This window comes from Oncorhynchus mykiss, chromosome 5 (assembly GCF_057628025.1).
Source record: "Oncorhynchus mykiss isolate SJ-2025 chromosome 5, ASM5762802v1, whole genome shotgun sequence".
Taxonomy (NCBI): domain Eukaryota; kingdom Metazoa; phylum Chordata; class Actinopteri; order Salmoniformes; family Salmonidae; genus Oncorhynchus; species Oncorhynchus mykiss.
This window is the reverse complement of record NC_143026.1, coordinates 1,627,003-1,651,229: the sequence shown is the minus strand read 5'-3', so window position 1 is coordinate 1,651,229 and position 24,227 is coordinate 1,627,003. Positions and strand designations below refer to the sequence as shown.

The 24,227-nt window shown below is 42.6% G+C and overlaps 1 protein-coding gene across 1 annotated transcript in view; it reads right to left on the bottom strand.

The window, feature by feature from the left end:
• The window catches only part of musk (muscle, skeletal, receptor tyrosine kinase), a 64,805-nt gene that overhangs the window by 20,166 nt on the left and 20,412 nt on the right, over nt 1–24,227 (bottom strand). The window contains exons 4-14 of the mRNA XM_090236600.1: nt 23,676–23,803; nt 22,835–22,976; nt 21,935–22,059; nt 18,376–18,535; nt 17,581–17,587; nt 13,243–13,506; nt 12,528–12,709; nt 11,467–11,490; nt 9,658–9,746; nt 3,460–3,619; nt 1,447–1,627 (exon numbers count right to left, since the gene is read on the bottom strand). Coding sequence (XP_090092726.1) covers nt 1,447–1,627; nt 3,460–3,619; nt 9,658–9,746; nt 11,467–11,490; nt 12,528–12,709; nt 13,243–13,506; nt 17,581–17,587; nt 18,376–18,535; nt 21,935–22,059; nt 22,835–22,976; nt 23,676–23,803 — 1,462 coding nt within the window. The remainder of the gene's footprint in view (nt 1–1,446; nt 1,628–3,459; nt 3,620–9,657; nt 9,747–11,466; nt 11,491–12,527; nt 12,710–13,242; nt 13,507–17,580; nt 17,588–18,375; nt 18,536–21,934; nt 22,060–22,834; nt 22,977–23,675; nt 23,804–24,227) is intronic.

The window sequence follows — 24,227 nt, the reverse complement described above, 5'->3', positions numbered from 1 at the left end:
TTCTAAACGGGTTACTAACCATGTTACTAGCCATGTTACTAAGTGTATTACTAAGCGTGTTACTAAGCGCGTTACTAAGCGTGTTACTAGCCGTGTTACTAACTGTTACTAGCCGTGTTACTAACTGTTACTAGCCGTGTTACTAGCCATGTTACTAACTGTATTACTAAGCGTGTTACTAAGCGTGTTACTAAGCGCGTTACTGTGTTACTAAGTGTATTACTAACTGTGTTACTAAGCGTGTTACTAACTGTTTCACTAAGCGTATTACTAACTGTGTTACTAAGTGTATTATTAACTGTGTTACTAACTGTGTTACTAAGTGTGTTACTAACTGTGTTACTAAGCGTGTTACTTACTGTGTTACTAACTGTGTCACTAAGCGTATTACTAACTGTGTTACTAAGCGTGTTACTTACTGTGTTACTAACTGTGTTACTAAGCGTATTACTAACTGTGTTACTAAGCGTGTTACTAAGCGTGTTACTAAGCGTGTTACTGACTGTGTTACTAAGCGTGTTACTAAGTGTGTTACTAACTGTGTTACTAACTGTGTTACTAACTGTGTTACTAACTGTGTTACTAACTGTGTTACTAACTGTGTTACTAAGCGTGTTACTAAGCGTGTTACTAAGTGTATTACGAACTGTTACTAAGTGTATTACTAACTGTGTTACTAAGCGTATTACTAACTGTGTTACTAAGCGTATTACTAACTGTGTTACTAACTGTTACTAAGTGTGTTACTAACTGTGTTACTAAGCGTATTACTAAGTGTATTACCAACTGTGTTACTAAGCGTATTACTAACTGTGTTACTAACTGTGTTACTAAGCGTGTTACTAACTGTGTTACTAAGCGTGTTACTAACTGTGTTACTAAGCGTGTTACTAAGCGTGTTACTAAGCGTGCTACTTACTGTGTTACTAAGCGTATTACTAACTGTGTTACTAAGCGTGTTACTAGCTGTGTTACTTAGCGTATTACTAACTGTGTTACTAAATGTATTACTAACTGTGTTACTAAGCGTGTTACTAAGTGTATTACTAACTGTGTTACTAAGCGTATTACTAACTGTGTTACTAAGCGTGTTACTAAGTGTATTACTAACTGTGTTACTAAGCGTGTTACTAGCTGTGTTACTTAGCGTATTACTAACTGTGTTACTAAGTGTATTACTAACTGTGTTACTAAGCGTGTTACTAAGTGTATTACTAACTGTGTTACTAAGCGTATTACTAACTGTGTTACTAAGCGTGTTACTAAGTGTATTACTAACTGTGTTACTAAGCGTGTTACTAAGCGTATTACTAACTGTGTTACTAAGCGTGTTACTAAGCGTATTACTAACTGTGTTACTAAGCGTGTTACTAAGCGTATTACTAACTGTTGAAGAAATGTCTGCAGAATGTCTTCTGCTATATTGGCTGACATAACCCAGCGTACGTCTTGTGGTTCTTCCATGTCTTCCTCCTCCTCTTGCACATGATGGTGATGAGGAGGAACGCTATGGCTGCGAAGGCTGCTAGTAGACAGATGATGATGATCATAGAGTAGGCCGGCGAGACGGAGGGAGGGAGGAGGGGAGGATTCTGGCGAGGGAACGATGACTCCGTCTTCACTACCACTGGGGGGACAAAGAGTCAACAGTCTTCACTAGTATTGAGGGGACAGAGAGTCAACAGTGGTCATTAGTATTGAGGGGACAGAGAGTCAACAGTCTTCACTAGTATTGAGGGGACAGAGAGTCAACAGTCTTCACTAGTATTGAGGGGACAGAGAGTCAACAGTGGTCATTAGTATTGAGGGGACAGAGAGTCAACAGTCTTCACTACTATTTAGGGGACAGAGAGTCAACAGTCTTCACTACCACTGAGGGGACAGAGAGTCAACAGTCTTCACTACTATTTAGGGGACAGAGAGTCAACAGTCTTCACTACTACTGGGGGGACAGAGAGTCAACAGTCTTCACTACCACTGGGGGGACAGAGAGTCAACAGTCTTCACTACTATTTAGGGGACAGAGAGTCAACAGTCTTCACTAGTATTGAGGGGACAGAGAGTCAACAGTGGTCATTAGTATTGAGGGGACAGAGAGTCAACAGTCTTCACTACTATTTAGGGGACAGAGAGTCAACAGTCTTCACTACCACTGGGAGGACAGAGAGTCAACAGACTTCACTACTACTGGGGGGACAGAGAGTCAACAGTCTTCACTACCACTGGGGGGACAGAGAGTCAACAGTCTTCACTAGTATTAAGGGGACAGAGAGTCAACAGTCTTCACTAGTATTGAGGGGACAGAGAGTCAACAGTGGTCATTAGTATTGAGGGGACAGAGAGTCAACAGTCTTCACTAGTGTTGAGGGGACAGAGAGTCAACAGTGGTCATTAGTATTGAGGGGACAGAGAGTCAACAGTCTTCACTACTATTTAGGGGACAGAGAGTCAACAGTCTTCACTACCACTGGGAGGACAGAGAGTCAACAGACTTCACTACTACTGGGGGGACAGAGAGTCAACAGTCTTCACTACCACTGAGGGGACAGAGAGTCAACAGTCTTCACTAGCACTGGGGGGACAGAGAGTCAACAGTCTTCACTAGTATTGAGGGAACAGAGAGTCAACAGTCTTCACTAGCACTGGGGGGACAGAGAGTCAACAGTCTTCACTAGTATTGAGGGGACAGAGAGTCAACAGTCTTCACTACCACTACGGGGACAGAGAGTCAACAGTCTTCACTAGTATTGAGGGGACAGAGAGTCAACAGTCTTCACTACCACTACGGGGACAGAGAGTCAACAGTCATCACTACCACTGGGGGGACAGAGAGTCAACAGTCTTCACTACCACTGGGGTGACAGAGAGTCAACAGTCTTCACTACCACTGGGGGGACAGAGTCAACAGTCTTCACTACTATTGAGGGGACAGAGAGTCAACAGTCTTCACTACTATTGAGGGGACAGAGAGTCAACAGTCATCACTACCACTGGGGGGACAGAGAGTCAACAGTCTTCAATCCCACTGAGGGGACAGAGAGTCAAGGCTGTCATCACAAGATGGATCTTACCTCAATTAGTAGCTCAATAATTGCCCTTTTTCTCAAGACCTGAACAGGAAAACCACCTTGGCCCTAGCCATGCACTGTAGGTAGGGCCCATATTCTTCCTGATCAGGTCTCCAAGTCTTTTGGAAGTCATATTTGGGAAAGCTGCAGTATCCCTACACTCTTAGAAAAAATGGTTCCAAAAATTGTTCTTCAGTTGTCCCCATAGGAGAACCCTTTTTTAATTAGAGGCAGAACCATTTTTGGTTCCAGGTATAACTATTTTGGGTTCCATGTAGAACCGTCATGGAACCCAATAGGGTTTTACCTGGAACCAAAAGGGTTCTCCTATGGGGACAACCGAAGAACCCTTTGAGGGTCTAAATAGCACCTTTGTTTTCAAAGGATGTACCTTCTCCACATTTGGGAATGTTGCAGTATTCCCAGCGGATGTTGGGGTTGGTTGTATAACACCAGGGCTTCTCATTTTCTCCTCCGGGGTTCCGGCACGAGCTCTGTGCGTTCCTCAGCTCTGATAATACATCCACACTGAGACGGTGCAGGTGGGGACCCTGAGACAGAGAGAGACAGAGACAGAGAGAGAGACATGAGCAGATGATCTCTCGCATTTTTCAACATAACCTTCACGCCAAATCAAAACTCTCAACCTACAACCTGATTTTGGACAAAATCACCTGGAAGGATTCCTACTACCAAAGTTTATTATGTCCAAGATATACAGCAAATGCTCTGGCAAACAAACAACAGAAACCTGAAAACACCATCCAATCTGGAACTGAGTGATGTCATGTTAAGTCTGAAGCTACTTTTAAAGCCAAGAAAAAAATAATATTACAATAATATACACTGCTCAAAAAAATTAAGGGAACACTTAAACAACACAATGTAACTCCAAGTCAATCACACTTCTGTGAAATCAAACTGTCCACTTAGGAAGCAACACTGATAGACAATACATTTCACATGCTGTTGTGCAAATGGAATAGACAACAGGTGGAAATTATAGGCAATTAGCAAGACACCCCCAATAAAGGAGTGGTTCTGCAGGTGGTAACCACAGACCACTTCTCAGTTCCTATGCTTCCTGGCTGATGTTTTGGTCACTTTTGAATGCTGGCGGTGCTTTCACTCTAGTGGTAGCATGAGACGGAGTCTACAACCCACACAAGTGGCTCAGGTAGTGCAGCTCATCCAGGATGGCACATCAATGCGAGCTGTGGCAAGAAGGTTTGCTGTGTCTGTCAACGTAGTGTCCAGAGCATGGAGGCGCTACCAGGAGACAGGCCAGTACATCAGGAGACGTGGAGGAGGCCGTAGGAGGGCAACAACCCAGCAGCAGGACCGCTACCTCCGCCTTTGTGCAAGGAGGAGCAGGAGGAGCACTGCCAGAGCCCTGCAAAATGACCTCCAGCAGGCCACAAATGTGCATGTGTCTGCTCAAATGGTCAGACTCCATGAGGGTGGTATGAGGATGCTTTAGTCCAGGTCTGGGAGGAGATCCCTCAGGAGACCATCCACCACCTCATCAGGAGCATGCCCAGGCGTTGTAGGGAGGTCATACAGGCAGGTGGAGACCACACACACTACTGGGCCTCATTTTGACTTGTTTTAAGGACATTACATAAAAGTTGGATCAGCCTGTAGTGTGGTTTTCCACTTTAATTTGGAGTGTGACTCCAAATCCAGACCTCCATGGGTTGATAAATTTGATTTCCATTGATAATTTTTGTGTGATTTTGTTGTCAGCACATTCAACTATGTAAAGAAAAAAGTATTTAATGAGAATATTTCATTCATTCGGATCTAGGATGTGTTATTTTAGTGTTATTTTTGAGCAGTGTATTTAAATTTATAAGGACTGAATGATAAGTTAAATGCAAGTATTTCCCGTGACTCAAAACCAAATGTCTACCTGGCCCACCACTACACCCTGGACTTGAACAGCCTTTATGACCAGGTCCACCTATACAATCAGCAGTGCCCACATTCGCCCGGACCCTAAAGGGAGCCACAGACACCCGCCCGGACCTACACATAGAGGACCCACGACGAGAGGACAGTGGGTCCTTTATGTGTGTTGTCTTTCTTGTCGTCATGTGTGTTTTGATGAGAGGACCTACATCCAGACCACAGCCCCACCAGCCACATCCACACCCCAACCCAATCAACACCCCCCCCCAGGACAACCATGCCCACACCCCATTTAGGCCCCCTCAGATCAGCTAGCCCACTCCTGCCCACCCCATGCCGCCCACTCCCGCAAAGAGGGCATCAACATGAAAGTCACACATATGCACATCGCTATGTTTGGAGGAAAAAGGGGGATGCTTGCAAGCCGAAGAACACCATCCCAAATGTGAAGCACGGGGGTGGCAGCATCATGTTGTGGGGGTGCTTTGCTGCAGAAGGGACTGGTGCACTTCACAAAATAGATGGCATCATGAAACGGAAAATTATGTGGATATTTTGGAGCAACATCTCAAGACATCAGTCAGGAAGTTAAAGCTTGATCGCAAATGGGTCTTCCAAATGGACAATGACCCCAAGCATTCTTCCAAAGTTGTGGCAAAATGGCTTAAGGACAACAAAGTCAAGGTATTGGAGTGGCCATCACAAAGCACTGACCTCAATCCCATAGAAAATATGTGGGACAAACTGAAAAAGTGTGTGCGAGCAAGGAGGCCTACAAACCTGACTCAGTCACACTAGTTCTGTCAGGAGGAATGGGCCAAAATTCAACCAACTTATTGTGGGAAGCTTGTGGAAGGCTACCTGAAACGTTTGACCCGAGTTAAACAATTTAAAGGCAATGCTACCAAGTACTAATTGAGTTTATGTAAACTTCTGACCTACTGGGAATGTGATGAAAGAAATAAAAGCAGAAATAAATCACTCTACTCTTATTCTGACATTTCACATTCTTAAAATAAAGTGGTGATCCTAACTAACCTAAAACAGGGAATTTTTACTAGGATTAATTGTCAGGAATTGTGAAAAACTGAGTTTAAATGTATTTGGCTAAGGTGTACTTCAACTGTATACATCAACACATTGATGAGATCACTAGAACAGTCTGCAGCATCCGACTAGAATCTGAAATCGAATGTCTACTGTTTGCTGATGATCTGGTGCTTCTGTCACCAACCAAGGAGGGCCTACAGCAGCACCTAGATCTTCTGCACAGATTCTGTCTGACCTGGGCCCTGACAGTAAATCTCAGTAAGACCAAAATAATGGTGTTCCAAAAAAGTCCAGTCACCAGGACCACAAATACAAATTCCATCTAGACACTGTTGCCCTAGAGCACACAAACTATACAGACCTCGGCCTAAACATCAGCGCCACAGATAATTTCCATAAGGCTGTGAACGATCTGAGAGTCAAGGCAAGAAGCGTCTTCTATGCAATCAAAAGGAACACAAAATTCGACATACCAATCAGGATCTTAAAAATACTTGAAACAGTTATTGAACCCATTGCCCTTTTATGGTTGTGAGGTCTGGGCTCAATCATCTTCCTGGCAGTTGTGGCTGCTTTATTGTCTCTACCTTCTTGCCCTTTGTGCTGTTGTCTGTGCCCAATAATGTTTGTACCATGTTTTGTGCTGCTACCATGTTGTGCTGCTACCATGTTTTGTGCTGCTACCATGTTGTGCTGCTACCATGTTGTGCTGCTGCCATGTTGTGCTGCTACCATGTTGTGTTGTCATGTGTTGCTGCCATGCTATGTTTTTGTCCTAGGTCTCTTTTTATGTAGTGTTGTCTTTCTTGTCGTCATGTGTGTTTTGTCTTGCCTAGATATATATATATATATATATATCCAATTAGTCCCTATTGAGCAGTGAATGGGCTATCAACCAGATTACTCTTTCTCCATATTCCCGAGGGGGCTACAGCATTGTGACGTAGTTTTACGCATTTATATTGAAGAATACCCATAAGCGGCTACATTGCGCAAGTGATCACCTGATGCTGCCAGAGAGATTCTCACGTAAAATACAGAGGTAGCCATTACTCCAATCGGTCCTACTGAAAAACGAATTGTCCCGATGGATATATTATCAAATAGATATTTAAAAAACACCCTGAGGATTGATCATAAACAACGTTTGCCATGTTTCTGTCGATGTTATGGAGCTAAATTTGAATATTTTTAGCTGTTTTCTTGACTGCAATTTCCAGGCGATTTCTCAGCCAAAGGTGAAGAACAAACAGGAGCTATTTCGCCTACAAAAATAATATTTTTTGAAAAAAGGAACATTTGCTATCTAATTGGGAGTCCCATGAGTGAAAACATCTGAAGCTCATCAAAGGTAAATGATTTAATTTGATTGCTTTTCTGATTTCCGTGACCAAGTTACCTGCTACTAGCTGGACAAAATGCTATGCTAGGCTATCGATAAACTTACACAAATGCTTGTCTAGCTTTGGCTGTAAAGCATATTTTGAAAATCTGAGATGACAGGGCGATTAACAAAAGGCTAAGCTGTGTCTCAATATATTTAATTTGTGATTTCATGGAATAGGAATATTTTCTAGGGATATTTATGTCCGTTGCGTTATGCAAATTAGTGTCAGATGATGACAACGGTCCCGTTCACGGGATGGGGTGTCACTAGAGGTTAAATGACTTGCCTAGATAAATAAAGGTTAAAGAAAATAATGCATGCAAAGCAGGATTTGGCCGATACCCGCTAATTATCAAAATCCAGAAAAGAGCCATTAAATTCTAAAACGACCTAAAAGGAATCGATTCCAAACCTTCCATAACAAAGCCATCACCAACAGAGAGATTAACCTAGAGAAGAGTCCCCTAAGCAAGCTGTTCCTGAGGCTCTGTTCACAAACACAAACAGGCCCCACAGATCCCAAGGACATCAAGAAAATTAGACCCAACCAAATCATGAGAAAACAAAAATATAATTATTTGACACATTGGAAAGAATTAACAAAAAAACTGAGCAAACTAGAATGCTATTTTGCCCTAAACAGAGAGTACACTGTGACTGGCCCACACGTAAGGACAGCTTTGACTATGTACAGATTCAGTGAGCATAGCCTTGCTATTGAGAAAGGCCGCAGTAGGCCGACCTGGCTCTCAAGAGTAGACACAATGCCCACAAATGTATCTTCAAACTGAGCTGAATTTCCTAACCTCCTGCCAAATGTCTGAGCATATTAGAATCAAATATTTCCCTCAGATTATACAGACCCATAAAAAATTGAAAACAACCTCAATTTCAATAAACTCCCATATATATTGGGTGGAATACCACAGTGTGCCATTACGGCAGCAAGATTTGTGACCCGTTGCCACAAGAAAAGGGCAACCAGTTAACTCGGGACACTTAGGGATAGGTGTCCCGTCAACGGGACAGTTGTAAATCATGCAGCTCCTTGTATCACGATTGCAGATTTTAGAGAAACAACAAATGTCGGTACATATAAGTGTCTTATATCGACTGAAAGCTTAAATTCTTGTTAATTTAACTGCACTGTCCAATTTACAGTAGCTATTACTGTGAAAAAATGCCATGCTATTGTTTGAGGAGAGCATCAAAACACATTTTTTTCACCGCGATAATTCATATTGATAAATTCACCTCTGAAGGTGAAATGTGTACTTACATCAGAGCAAGATTTCAGAATGTATCATCACTCGTTGAATTTGCAAAGAAAGGAATCTGTGAAACTCTAACCCTAAACGTTGTTTTAACCGGTCAAATGACGTCCGTATGTATTCCTCAGAGATCCTAGAACGTAACCAGACTTCCCTATATCATTAGGTGAGGGGGGGGTTATATCCTATAGGACACCAAATTTGATCAGAGAGCGACGCCTTCATGGCACGCTGATGATGCAGCCGGTCTTCATTTGATCGACTGTATCTTTGTCAAATAAGCACCAATTGGGGTCAAACAAAGCTAGCTAGATAGCCAATGAGCTGGGCTTTACGGGAATATCCGGTACTGTAGCTGCTAACCTTGTGCGACAGCATGCCTTTTCCTTTTGGACAAAAATTATAAGAATATTCAGAGTTATGAAGTTTTAAAAACTGGTTGTTTTGCAAATGTTGAACTTATAATATGGCTACTAATACCGTAAAAGCTAAATCAAAGTCCAAGTATACAGATTTGGCGATAATCTTGCAAAAAAATTAAACATGAATGTAAATGATTTGCCCAAATGTGCCTGGGTGACTTCACACTAAATGTCATGTAGTTCGCTCATACTTCAAGTTATCCGTCTGAAACATCTTGTGGACACCATCGGAATTACAACCAGAGTGATGGCTAGAACACGGACCATTCTGTTGCATTTCAAAAATAGTGATAGAAAAATGACTTTTGTTTTTTACTTTGTATTTTCTTCTACCAGAACTATTGTGTTATATTCTCCTACATTCAATTCACATTTCCACAAACTTCAACGTGTTTCTTTTCAAATGGTACCATGAATATGCATATCCTTGCTTCAGGGCCTGGGCTATAGGCAGTTATATTTTGGTGTCATTTTAGCTGAAAATTGAAAAAAGGGGGGGCTATCCCTAAGAATTTGTATTTAATTTATTAACCATTAAAGTGATTTACCTGTTGGTTCCACTTCTGACAGGGGATACCAGAGCCGGTGATGTTGACTGGTCCTTGGTAGAACCTTCCTTTGTCATTGTAACACGTTGCTGTTCAGACAAATCATCATTATTAGACTGCAAGTAAGAAATGTAGTATTGTATATAACGTTTAAAAAAAAATACATTAACACTTTTTTTTTTACATACCAGTGGGGCAAAAAAGTATTTAGTCAGCCACCAATGCCTGTAATTTTCATCATAGGTACACTTCAACTACGACAGACAAAATCAGAGAAAAAAATCCAGAAAATCACATTGTAGGATTTTTAATGAATTGATTTGCAAATGATGGTGGAAAATAAGTATTTGGTCACCTACAAACAAGCAAGATTTCTGGCTCTCACAAAACTGTAACTTCTTTTTTAAGAGGCTCCCCTGTCCTCCACCTGTATTAATGGCACCTGTTTGAACTTGTTATCAGTATAAAAGACACCTGTCCACAACCTCAAACAGTCACACTCCAAACTCCACTATGGCCAAGACCAAAGAGCTGTCAAAAGACACCAGAAACAAAATTGTAGACCTGCACCAGGCTGGGGAGACTGAATCTGCAATAGGTAAGCAGCTTGGTTTCAAGAAATAAACTGTGGGAGCAATTATTAGGAAATGGAAGACATACAAGACCACTGATAACCTCCCTCGATCTGGGGCTCCACACAAGATCTCACCCCGTGGGGTCAAAATGATCACAAGAACGGTGAGCAAAAATCCCAGAACCACACGAGGGGACCTGGTGAATGACCTGCAGAGAGCTGGGACCAAAGTAACAAAGCCTACCATCAGTAACACACTACGCCGCCAGGGACTCAAATCATGCATTGCCAGACGTGTCCCCCTGCTTAAGCCAGTACATGTCCAGGCCCGTCTGAAGTTTGCTAGAGAGCATTTGGATGATCCAGAAGAAGATTGGGAGAATGTCATATGGTCAGATGAAACCAAAATATAACTTTTAGGTAAAAACTCAACTCGTCGTGTTTGGAGGACAAAGAATGCTGAGTTACATCCAAAGAACACCATACCTACTGTGAAGCATGGGGGTGGAAACATCATGCTTTGGGGCTGTTTTTCTGCAAAGGGACCAGGACGACTGATCCGTGTAAAGGAAAGAATGAATGGGGCCATGTATTGTGAGATTTTGAGTGAAAACCCTCTTCCATCAGCAAGGGCATTGAAGATGAAACGTGGCTGGGTCTTTCAGCATGACAATGATCCTAAACACACCGCCCGGGTAACGAAGGAGTGGCTTCGTAAGAAGCATTTCAAGGTCCTGGAGTGGCCTAGCCAGTCTCCAGATCTCAACCCCATAGAAAATCTTTGGAGGGAGTTGAAAGTCCATGTTGCCCAGCAACAGCCCCAAAACATCACTGCTCTAGAGAAGATCTGCATGGAGGAATGGGCCAAAATAACAGCAACAGTTTGTGAAAACCTTGTGAAGCCTTACAGAAAACGTTTGACCTATGTCATTGCCAACAAAGGGTATCTAACAAAGTATTGAGATAAACTTTTGTTATTGACCAAATACTTATTTTCCACCGTAATTTGCAAATAAATTCATAAAAAATCCTACAATGTGATTTTATGGATTTTTTTTCTCATTTTGTCTGTCATAGTTGAAGTGTACCTATGATGGAGATTACAGGCCTCTCCTCATCTTTTTAAGTAGGAGAACTTGCACAATTGTCTGACTAAATACTTTTTTGCCCCACTGTATTCTATTTACAAAGTATAATTCTTAGAACTGAGATAAAATACATGAAACTAAACTTACTCGTGACTTGATCTTTCTTTATATCTAAAAGACAGAGTGTTTGAGAAAAATCATGAATATAGATTAGTATTAGAGTATAGAAAAGTATTAGAGTATATATATATTTTTTTAACTAGGCAAGTCAGTTAAGAACAAATTCTTATTTTCAATGACAGCCTAGGAACAGTGGGTTAACTGCCTGTTCAGGGGCAGAACAACAGATTTGTACCTTGTCAGCTCGGGGTTTGAACTTGCAACCTTTCGGTTACTAGTCCAATGCTCTAACCACTAGGCTACCCTGCCGCCCCTAGTGTTAGAGTAGATTAATATTAGAGAAAATATTAGTATTAGAGAGTAGATTAGTATTAGAGAGTATATTCGTATTAGGAAGCTGAGGACAGAGCTAAGGTTAGGGCTACGGTACAGTAAGTTAGGGCTATGGTACAGTAAGTTAGGGCTACAGTACAGTAAGTTAGGGCTAAGGTTAGAGGTACAGTAAGTTAGGGCTTCGGTACAGTAAGTTAGAGCTAAGGTTAGAGGTACAGTATGTTAGAGGTACAATAAGTTAGGGCTAAGGTTAGAGGGACAGTAATTTAGAGCTAAGGTACAGTAAGTTAGGGCTAAGGTTAGAGGTACAGTAAGTTAGAGCTACGGTTAGAGGTACAGTAAGTCAGTGCTAAGGTTAGAAGTACAGTAAGTTAGGGCTAAGGTACAGTAAGTTAGGGCTACGGTACAGTAAGTTAGGGCTACGGTTAGAGGTACAGTAAGTTAGGGCTACGTTACAGTAAGTTAGGGCTACAGTACAGTAAGTTAGGGCTAAGGTTAGAGGTACAGTAAGTTAGGGTTACGGTACAGTAAGTTGGGGCTACGGTACAGTAAGTTAGGGCTACGGTACAGTAAGTTAGGGCTACGGTACAGTAAGTTGGGGCTACGGTACAGTAAGTTAGTGCTACGTTACAGTAAGTTAGGGCTACGGTACAGTAAGTTAGGGCTACGGTTAGGCCCATAGGGCTCTGGATAAAGTATTGCACTAAATGGATTAGGGTTCCATTTGGGACACAACATGTTTCAGTATATCTTACCGACAAAGGGGATGGGTGTGCAGGCTCCTGGTGTTGTGTGATGTGAGGGCAGAGCCATACAGTCAGGCATGGGGATAGAGAGGCCAGAGGAGCCAGAGGAGTACTGGCCTTTATGGGAGTTCCCTACCATCAGGGACCACTCCTTACGACAGTAGAGCTCCTTCACTGCCAGACAGTGCTCCCTGGAGTAACACAGTAGAGAAACAGCAACCAACACTGTTGATGCTGTCATTGTTGGCTGTGGCCAGAAGATCCCAAACCCAAAACACATATGTGTGTTTTACATAGGCCCATGACTGTACCATTTCTTTACTTTACTGTGCTAGAGAAACGTCATCCAATATTCACTGTAATCAAACATTGGAAGACAACACACTGTATCCAACCGTGACAACATGTTACAGACGATCCCAAAGCCGACAGCCATCTGTGTGCAGAATGTGGGCTATGTGCTATACACAAGGATGACTTTCCTAGATCATGAAGCAGTTACATTGGGATGCAGTTCAACTGCAATGTTATTAAATGAGCGTGCTGTCTATGACACACATTTGTGTACACTTCGTGTAGGGTTCCTGCAGATTACCTGCAGATTGGTTTAGGTGCAGGTCCCAGGCCAGAAGGATTACCTGCAGATTGGTTTAGGAACAGGTCCCAGGCCAGAAGGATTACCTGCAGATTGGTTTAGGAACAGGTCCCAGGCCAGAAGGATTACCTGCAGATTGGTTTAGGAACAGGTCCCAGGCCAGAAGGGATGCAGTCCTGGAAGGAGAGATGACAGAGCAGGGAGTGGGCGGCAGGGCTACAGAGCATGCCCAGTCTGTCGAGATCCGCCCAGGCGCTCTGAACCATGAACTCCTGTGTGTCCTCGGGGTCGTTGAGGGAGGAGTTAAAGAAGACCAAGGCATCGCTCCTTAACATGTCCCGACACACATTACCACGGTATGCACCACAATAACCCCCACTGCCTTTATACAGCCTGGAACAAAGAGACAACATATTATATACTGTATCACATCAGACCAGGGTTCAAATACTATTTAGGGTATTTCAACAAAGACATTTGTTACTAATTGTTTTGATATTATTCATTTCAAAAGACAAGTGGTTAAATATTTGAAATCCTAAAATTCAATCACTCAAATACACTCATGCATTTAAACCAGGTTTTTGAAAATATTATTTGAAATGAGTATTAGAAAAATATTTGTATCAGTACAATGAACACCATATACAACCTGTATCCTATACAACCTGTATCCTATACAACCGGTATCCTATACAACCTGTATTGTATCCTATACAACCTGTATTGTATCCTATACAACCTGTATCCTATACAACCTGTATCCTATACAACCTGTATCCTATACAACCTGTATCCTATACAACCGGTATCCTATACAACCTGTATTGTATCCTATACAACCGGTATCCTATACAACCTGTATTGTATCCTATACAACCTGTACCCTATACAACCTGTATCCTACACAACCTGTACCCTATACAACCTGTATCCTATACAACCTGTATTGTATCCTATACAACCTGTACCCTATACAACCTGTATCCTATACAACCTGTATCCTATACAACCTGTATTGTATCCTATACAACCTGTACCCTATACAACCTGTATCCTATACAACCTGTACCCTATACAACCTGTATCCTATACAACCTGTATCCTATACAACCGGTATCCTATACAACCGGTATCCTCTACAACCTGTATCCTATACAACCTGTGTCCTATACAACCTGTGTCCTATACAACCTGTATTGTATCCTATACAACCTGTACCCTATACAACCTGTATCCTATACAACCTGTACCCTATACAACCTGTACCCTATACAACCTGTATCCTATACAACCTGTATCCTATACAACCTGTATCCTATACAACCTGTATCCTATACAACCTGTGTCCTATACAACCTGTATTGTATCCTATGCAACCGGTATCCTATACAACCTGTATCCTATACAACCTGTGTCCTATACAACCTGTGTCCTATACAACCTGTATTGTATCCTATACAACCTGTGTCCTATACAACCTGTATCCTATACAACCTGTATTGTATCCTATACAACCTGTACCCTATACAACCTGTATCCTATACAACCTGTATCCTATACAACCTGTATTGTATCCTATACAACCAGTGTCCTATACAACCTGTACCCTATACAACCTGTATCCTATACAACCTGTATCCTATACAACCTGTATCCTATACAACCTGTATCCTATACAACCTGTGTCCTATACAACCTGTATTGTATCCTATACAACCTGTATTGTATCCTATACAACCTGTATCCTATACAACCTGTATCCTATACAACCTGTATCCTATACAACCTGTATCCTATACAACCGGTATCCTATACAACCTGTATTGTATCCTATACAACCGGTATCCTATACAACCTGTATTGTATCCTATACAACCTGTACCCTATACAACCTGTATCCTACACAACCTGTACCCTATACAACCGTTATCCTATACAACCTGTATTGTATCCTATACAACCTGTACCCTATACAACCTGTATCCTATACAACCTGTATCCTATACAACCTGTATCCTATACAACCTGTATCCTATACAACCTGTATTGTATCCTATACAACCTGTACCCTATACAACCTGTATCCTATACAACCTGTACCCTATACAACCTGTATCCTATACAACCTGTATCCTATACAACCGGTATCCTATACAACCGGTATCCTCTACAACCTGTATCCTATACAACCTGTGTCCTATACAACCTGTGTCCTATACAACCTGTATTGTATCCTATACAACCTGTACCCTATACAACCTGTATCCTATACAACCTGTACCCTATACAACCTGTACCCTATACAACCTGTATCCTATACAACCTGTATCCTATACAACCTGTATCCTATACAACCTGTATCCTATACAACCTGTGTCCTATACAACCTGTATTGTATCCTATGCAACCGGTATCCTATACAACCTGTATCCTATACAACCTGTGTCCTATACAACCTGTGTCCTATACAACCTGTATTGTATCCTATACAACCTGTGTCCTATACAACCTGTATCCTATACAACCTGTATTGTATCCTATACAACCTGTACCCTATACAACCTGTATCCTATACAACCTGTATCCTATACAACCTGTATTGTATCCTATACAACCTGTGTCCTATACAACCTGTACCCTATACAACCTGTATCCTATACAACCTGTATCCTATACAACCTGTATCCTATACAACCTGTATTGTATCCTATACAACCTGTGTCCTATACAACCTGTACCCTATACAACCTGTATCCTATACAACCTGTACCCTATACAACCTGTATCCTATACCCTATACAACCTGTATCCTATACAACCTGTACCCTATACAACCTGTATCCTATACAACCTGTATCCTATACAACCTGTATCCTATACAACCTGTATTGTATCCTATACAACCTGTACCCTATACAACCTGTATCCTATACAACCTGTACCCTATACAACCTGTATCCTATACAACCTGTATCCTATACAACCGGTATCCTATACAACCGGTATCCTCTACAACCTGTATCCTATACAACCTGTGTCCTATACAACCTGTGTCCTATACAACCTGTATTGTATCCTATACAACCTGTACCCTATACAACCTGTATCCTATACAACCTGTACCCTATACAACCTGTACCCTATACAACCTGTATCCTATACAACCTGTATCCTATACAACCTGTATCCTATACAACCTGTATCCTATACAACCTGTGTCCTATACAACCTGTATTGTATCCTATGCAACCGGTATCCTATACAACCTGTATCCTATACAACCTGTGTCCTATACAACCTGTGTCCTATACAACCTGTATTGTATCCTATACAACCTGTGTCCTATACAACCTGTATCCTATACAACCTGTATTGTATCCTATACAACCTGTACCCTATACAACCTGTATCCTATACAACCTGTATCCTATACAACCTGTATTGTATCCTATACAACCTGTGTCCTATACAACCTGTACCCTATACAACCTGTATCCTATACAACCTGTATCCTATACAACCTGTATCCTATACAACCTGTATTGTATCCTATACAACCTGTGTCCTATACAACCTGTACCCTATACAACCTGTATCCTATACAACCTGTACCCTATACAACCTGTATCCTATACCCTATACAACCTGTATCCTATACAACCTGTACCCTATACAACCTGTACCCTATACAACCTGTATCCTATACAACCGGTATCCTATACAACCTGTATCCTATGCCCTATACAACCTGTATTGTATCCTATACAACCTGTACCCTATACAACCTGTACCCTATACAACCTGTATCCTATACAACCGGTATCCTATACAACCTGTATCCTATACCCTATACAACCTGTATCCTATACAACCTGTATCCTATACCCTATACAACCTGTATCCTATACAACCTGTATCCTATACAACCTGTATTGTATCCTATACAACCTGCGTCCTATACAACCTGTGTCCTATACAACCTGTATTGTATCCTATACAACCTGTGTCCTATACAACCTGTATCCTATACAACCTGTATTGTATCCTATACAACCTGTATTGTATCCTATACAACCTGTATCGTAACCTATACAACCTGTATCCTATACAACCTTTACCATATACAACCTGTGTCCTATACAACCTGTATCCTATACAACTTGTGTCCTATACAACCTGTGTTTTATACAACCTGTATCCTATACAACCTGTATCCTATACAACCTGTACCATATACAACCTGTATTGTATCCTATACAACCTGTATTGTATCCTATACAACCTGTATTGTAACCTATACAACCTGTATCCTATACAACCTGTGTCCTATACAACCTGTGTCCTATACAACCTGTGTCCTATACAACCTGTACCCTATACAACCTGTATTGTATCCTATACAACCTGTGTCCTATACAACCTGTATTTACACAACAAACACCCAATAGGAGAGGCCAGTCTTACCTCCACTCTACAGGGAAGGGACAGGATCCATTGACCAGCAGCAGAGCAGGACCCAGGAGAATCAGATAAACACAGGTTATTGATCTGTAAGGAGAGGAGACAGCTACCCATTGTTTTTTACTGAACAGGGAGAACATGCTGCTGTTTTGGCCAGATCTTAGCAGTGAGGAGACCAGGGAGTCCTGTATGTATGTGTGGCAGTGGGTGTGAAAAGGGGATGGGCAACCCATTGCCAGGTGTGTGTGTGGGAACAGCCTCACATTGTTGACCCCATGCAGAGGGCCTGAGGGTCTGGTCTGAAGAGCCAAAACAAAGTATTTTATTTCAAATCATAGCAAATGCATTTTCTGCAACTTTTCTTCAGATTAAACTGGGTTTTCTATGGCTTGGTAACATTGTCTGGTCTATTACAAGCCTGGAAGTTGCTGATTGAGGTTAGAGTTCGGTTTGGGGTCTACGAGGTAAAACAGTGATACAATGGGGAGTGAGAGAGGAGAAAAACCTGAGCTGACTAGGAGACACAGCTGAATATACTCAGAGAGACCACACACACACACACACACACACACACACACACACACACACACACACACACACACACACACACCACAGACTGAGAGCAGCTAGCAAAACAGCAGAGTTCAAACCAACACACTGGGTAAACAGCACATTGTTCTAAAACACAGGATAGGTGTGCTGTTGCTAATGCTACCCCTTAGCACTTTGGTCTAACGTAGTAGATAGAGAGGCTGACAGGCAATAGGGTGACATTCAAGGGATGTGATGGGGGCCTACCTTGGACAGTGACTCCGGCTGAAGATTTGGCAGACTTGGCCCCAGCGCTGTGTCTGTTGGAGGCTAGACATGTGTAGCGAGCAGGTTTAGTCACCGTGATGTGTAGCACAGACAGAATCACCTCTCCTGCTAACGTCTCCTCCACAGAGCCACCCGGAACCTGATGGAATAACACAAGATAGATACACTTTAGAGGAGTGTGTGTGTGTGTGTCAGTGGAGGCAGCTGAGAGGAGGACGGCTCATAATGTCTGGAACGGAGCACATGGAAAGTCATCAAATGTTGATGTTGATGATACCTTCCCACCTATTCCCATGAGCCTGTCCTCCCCTATATTATTTTTTATTTTATTATTTTATTTCACCTTTATTTAACCAGGTCGGCCAGTTGAGAACAAGTTCTCATTTACAATTGCGACCTGGCCAAGATACAGCAAAGCAGTGCGACACGAACAACAGAGTTGGAATAAACTAACATACAGTCAATAATACAGTAGAAAAAGTATATATACAGTGTGTGCAAATGTAGTAGGATTAGGGAGGTAAGGCAATAAATAGGCCACAGAGGCGAAACAATTACAATTTATCATTAACACTGGAGTGATAGATGTGCAGATGATGATGTGCAAGTAGAGATACTGGGGTGCAGAAGAGCAAAACATAAATAACAATATGGGGATGAGGGAGTTGGATGGGCTGTGTACAGGTGCAATGATCGGTAAACTGCTCTGACAGCTGGTGCTTAAAGTTAGTGATATAAGACTCTAGCTTCAGTGATTTTTGCAATTTGTTCCAGTCATTGGCAGCTGAGAACTGGAAGAAAAGACGACCAAAGAGGTGTTGGCTTTGGGGGTGACCAGTGAAATATACCTGCTGGAGCGCGTGCTACGGGTGGGTGTTGCTATGGTGACCAGTGAGCTGAGACAAGTTGGGGCTTTACCTAGCAAAGACTTATAGATGACCTTAAGCCAGTGGGTTTGGCAGCGAGTATGAAGCGAGGGCAAGCCAACGAGAGCATACAGGTCGCAGTGGTGGGTAGTATATGGGGAATTGATGACAAAATGGATGGCACTGTGATAGACTACATCCAATTTGCTGAGTAGAATGTTGGAGGCCATTTTTTAAATGACATCGCCGAAGTCAAGGATCGGTTGGATAGTCAGTTTTACGAGAGTATGTTTGGCAGCATGAGTGAAGGATGCTTTGTTGCGAAATAGGGAGCCAATTCTAGATTTAATTTTGGATTGGAGATGCTTAATGTGAGTCTGGAAGGAGAGTTTGCAGTCTAACCAGACACCTAGGTATTTGTAGATATTCTAAGTCAGAACCGTCCAGAGTAGTGATGCTAGTCGGGCGGGCGGGTGCGGGCAGCAATCAATTGAAGAGCATGGATTTAGTTTTAATAGCATATAAAAGCAGTTGGAGGCCACAGAAGGAGTGTTGTACGGCATTGAAGCTTGCCTGGAGGGTTGTTAACAGTGTCCAAAGAAGGGCCAGAAGTATACAGAATGGTGTCGTCTGCATAGAGGTGGATCAGAGACTCACCAGCAGCAAGAGCGACATCATTGACGTATACAGAGAAAATAGTCAGCCTGAGAATTTAATTATATTTGAGAAGTAGTTAGTGAACAAGGCAATCAGGTGCCACAAACCTCCTGTGTTGTGCGAGTGTGTGTGTGATGTTTCTATGGTATGGATGAAACAATGGTTCTGCTTCCTAGGGTATGGATAAAACAATGGTTCTGTTTCCTACAGTATGGAGAAAACAATGGTTCTGCTTCCTAGGGTATGGATAAAACAATGGTTCTGCTTCCTAGGGTATGGATTAAACAATGGTTCTGCTTCCTAGGGTATGGATAAAACAATGGTTCTGCTTTCTAGGGTATGGATAAAACAATGCTTCTGCTTTCTATGGTATGGATAAAACAATGGTTCTGCTTCCTAGGGTATGGATGAAACAATGGTTCTGCTTCCTAGGGTATGGATAAAACAATGGTTCTGCTTCCTAGGGTATGGATAAAACAATGGTTCTGCTTCCTAGGGTATGGATAAAACAATGGTTCTGCTTTCTAGGGTATGGATAAAACAATGCTTCTGCTTTCTATGGCATGGATAAAACAATGTTTCTGCTTTTTATGGTATGGATAAAACAATGGTTCTGCTTCCTAGGGTATGGATAAAAATGCAGTACCCTCTCTTTGATATCAATCAGTTAAAGTGCTGAGTTCAAATGTCTATATTTGACGCTTCGCACACACAGCTGCTTTTAGACCTCGAGGTTCATCTGGCTAAAGGAAATTAAAGACTGTTTATAGCAGCCAAAAAAGCCTGGTGTCCCACAGAGTCATCTAAATCACTACACCATGTCCTCCTAGAGTAATTTACAGCTACATCACTCTAACTAAATGCTTTCCAGACCGAGCCAAGGACCAAGCCAAGGACCGAGCCAAGGACCGAGCCAAAGACCTAGCCAAAGACCTAGCCAAAGACCTAGCCAAAGACCTAGCCAAAGACCTAGCCAAAGACCTAGCCAAATACCTAGTCAAGGACCTAGCCAAAGACCTAGTCAAAGACCTAGTCAAGGACCTAGCCAAGGACCTAGCCAAAGACCTAGTCAATGACCTAGCCAAAAACCTTGCAAAAGACCGAGCCAAGGACCGAGCCAAAGACCTAGCCAAAGACCTAGCTAAGGACCTAGCCAAAAACCTAGCAAAAGACCAAGCCAAAGACCTAGCCAAAGACCTAGCCAAAGACCTAGCCAAAGACCTAGCCAAAGACCTAGCCAAAGACCAAGCCAAAGCCCTAGCCAAAGACCTAGCCAAAGACCAAGCCAAAGACCAAGCCAAAGACCAAGCCAAAGACCTAGCCATTGCTCTTATCATTCCCAATTAACATTGTTCTGTCAATACTTTAATGCTGACTTGGGATATCTGACAAATCGACAGTATCTCCAGTGCTCCAAAGAGACATAAAATTGGTATGCACAAGTTAATCTGACTTTGGGGACGTAGATAAAGGACCTCATTGCCAAAATCCCGCAGTATCCCTCGGTGTGGACGGGGCCTTTATGATGTCAAAGAGAACACTTTAAAATGAACAATGCTTTGGAGTAACAGAGAGGACTGATCAATTATGGGAGTAATGTGCTGTTTGACATTTACACTGAACTCTACCGAGTACCCCAGCTTTGAGGTGGCCAAGGCTGTGCCTGATCAGATCTGGGCCCGTATTCCTAAAGAGTAGGAGTGCTGATCTAGGATAAGTTTTTCCTTTAGATCCTAAAAAAGTCTATGGATCCACAACCCCCCGGAAGAGGAAGAAGAGGAAGCATATGAGAAGTGGAAAGAGCAGTATGTCCGGAGAGCAGTAATCACGCTATTCCCATTCTCTAACATTAGAGCAGTACTCACAGTATTCCCATTCTCCAACCACGGAGAGCAGTACTCACGGTATTCCCATTCTCCAACATTAGAGCAGTACTCACAGTATTCCCATTCTCCAACCACGGAGAGCAGTACTCACGGTAACCTCGTTCTCCAACCACGGAGAGCAGTACTCACTGTATTCCCGTTCTCCAACCATGTGATGGCGGGGATAGGGTTTCCAGTGGCGTTACACTCCAGAGAGACCTCGCTACCGAAGGTCACTCTCTTATCCTTAGGGACCCTGAGGATCCGGGCTGGGGCTGGAGAAAACATCAAAACATAACAGTTAGAAACATCATGAGTTATATGTTGAATTAACCTGCTTTAACATTAGCCTGCTATTAAGTATTTCAGAGTCATCTGTTGTGGTTCCAGCCTTCCTAGGACTTACCCTGTACTTCTATGGTGACTGGGTTGGAGAAGACTCTAGGACTTACCCTGTACTTCTATGGTGACTGGTTTGGAGAAGGCTCTGGGACTTACCCTGTACTTCTATGGTGACTGGTTTGGAGAAGGCTCTAGGACTTACCCTGTACTTCTATGGTGACTGGTTTGGAGAAGGCTCTAGGACTTACCCTGTACTTCTATGGTGACTGGTTTGGAGAAGGCTCTGGGACTTACCCTGTACTTCTATGGTGACTGGTTTGGAGAAGGCTCTAGGACTTACCCTGTACTTCTATGGTGACTGGTTTGGAGAAGGCTCTAGGACTTACCCTGTACTTCTATGGTGACTGGTTTGGAGAAGGCTCCAGGACTTACCCTGTACTTCTATGGTGACTGGTTTGGAGAAGGCTCTAGGACTTACCCTGTACTTCTATGGTGACTGGTTTGGAGAAGGCTCTAGGACTTACCCTGTACTTCTATGGTGACTGGTTTGGAGAAGGCTCTAGGACTTACCCTGTACTTCTATGGTGACTGGTTTGGAGAAGGCTCTAGGACTTACCCTGTACTTCTATGGTGACTGGTTTGGAGAAGGCTCTAGGACTTACCCTGTACTTCTATGGTGACTGGTTTGGAGAAGGCTCTAGGACTTACCCTGTACTTCTATGGTGACTGGTTTGGAGAAGGCGATCCCGAAGCTGTTCTTGGCCACACAGCGGTACTGCCCCGCGTCTTCCTTCTTGATGTTATGGATCTTCAGAGTGCCATAATCCAGAATCGTGATCCGATCACTCACCTGTTGGGAGTATTGATTCTGAAAGTGAGTTGAGTGTCTAAGAACAATGCTGTTATCTTTGTTCAGTTGATGGCTTCTGTTTGTGTGGTCCACTTGATTCCTGTATCAATTCAATGGGTGGCGTAGTCTAGAACCTCCTAGTGATCTGTCACAATTATCAATATGTGAAATTCCTGCAGAGTATTCTACAGTCGATGTTTGAGTAGTGTGCTCATCTAATTCTCTCCTCTCTTTCTTTCTCTCTCTCAGAGGACCTGAGCCCTAGGACCATGCCCCAGGACTACCTGACATGATGACTCCTTGCTGTCCCCAGTCCACCTAGCCGTGCTGCTGCTCCAGTTTCAACTTTTCTGCCTTATTATTATTCGACCATGCTGGTCATTTATGAACTTTTGAACATCTTGGCCATGTTCTGTTATAATCTCCACCCGGCACAGCCAGAAGAGGACTGGCCACCCCACATAGCCTGGTTCCTCTCTAGGTTTCTACCTAGGTTTTGGCCTTTCTAGGGAGTTTTTCCTAGCCACCGTGCTTCTACACCTGCATTGCTTGCTGTTTGGGGTTTTAGGCTGGGTTTCTGTACAGCACTTTGAGATATCAGCTGATGTACGAAGGGCTACATAAATAAAGTTGATTTGATTTGATATAGAATACCGTCCTCACAACAAACCGTCAGTGCTGATTGAAAATAAGAGGTACCGTCATAAGAGCATCATCTTTGATCCAGGAGATGTCTGGTTTGGGGTTTCCCAGCGTCACACAGGGCAACACGGCCTTGGACTCAATCAGCAGCGTCATGTTGGTGGGGTGTCTTTTTATCTGAGGCTCTGGAAGTAGAACATAGTTGCTGATTAAATGTGGTATCTTTGCAGACTATCCTTCTCCCTAATACTGCCTGAATGAGAACAATCTGAAGCATTGAAGGCATCTTTAGTTCACAGGCGTAAAATCAGCAAGCTTGACACTATGTAGAGTTCACACCAGTGTGATTGACAAAGGACAATAAGATTCTCGCCTACCAAAGTGATCAGTTGAAATATCTGAGACTCCCTGGTTTAGACTTCAGTGATCCTGTACAGGCTATTCTGAGACATCTAGAATAATCTCTACTAGAACACTGTATGGAACAAAGAAACAGCTGAGTTTCAAATGACACCCTATTCCCTATTTAGAGGACTACTTGTAAGAGTCTAAGGAGAAACATGTGGGCACTAAAGTTCTTCCATGTTTTAGAACTGGTACCGGGTACCT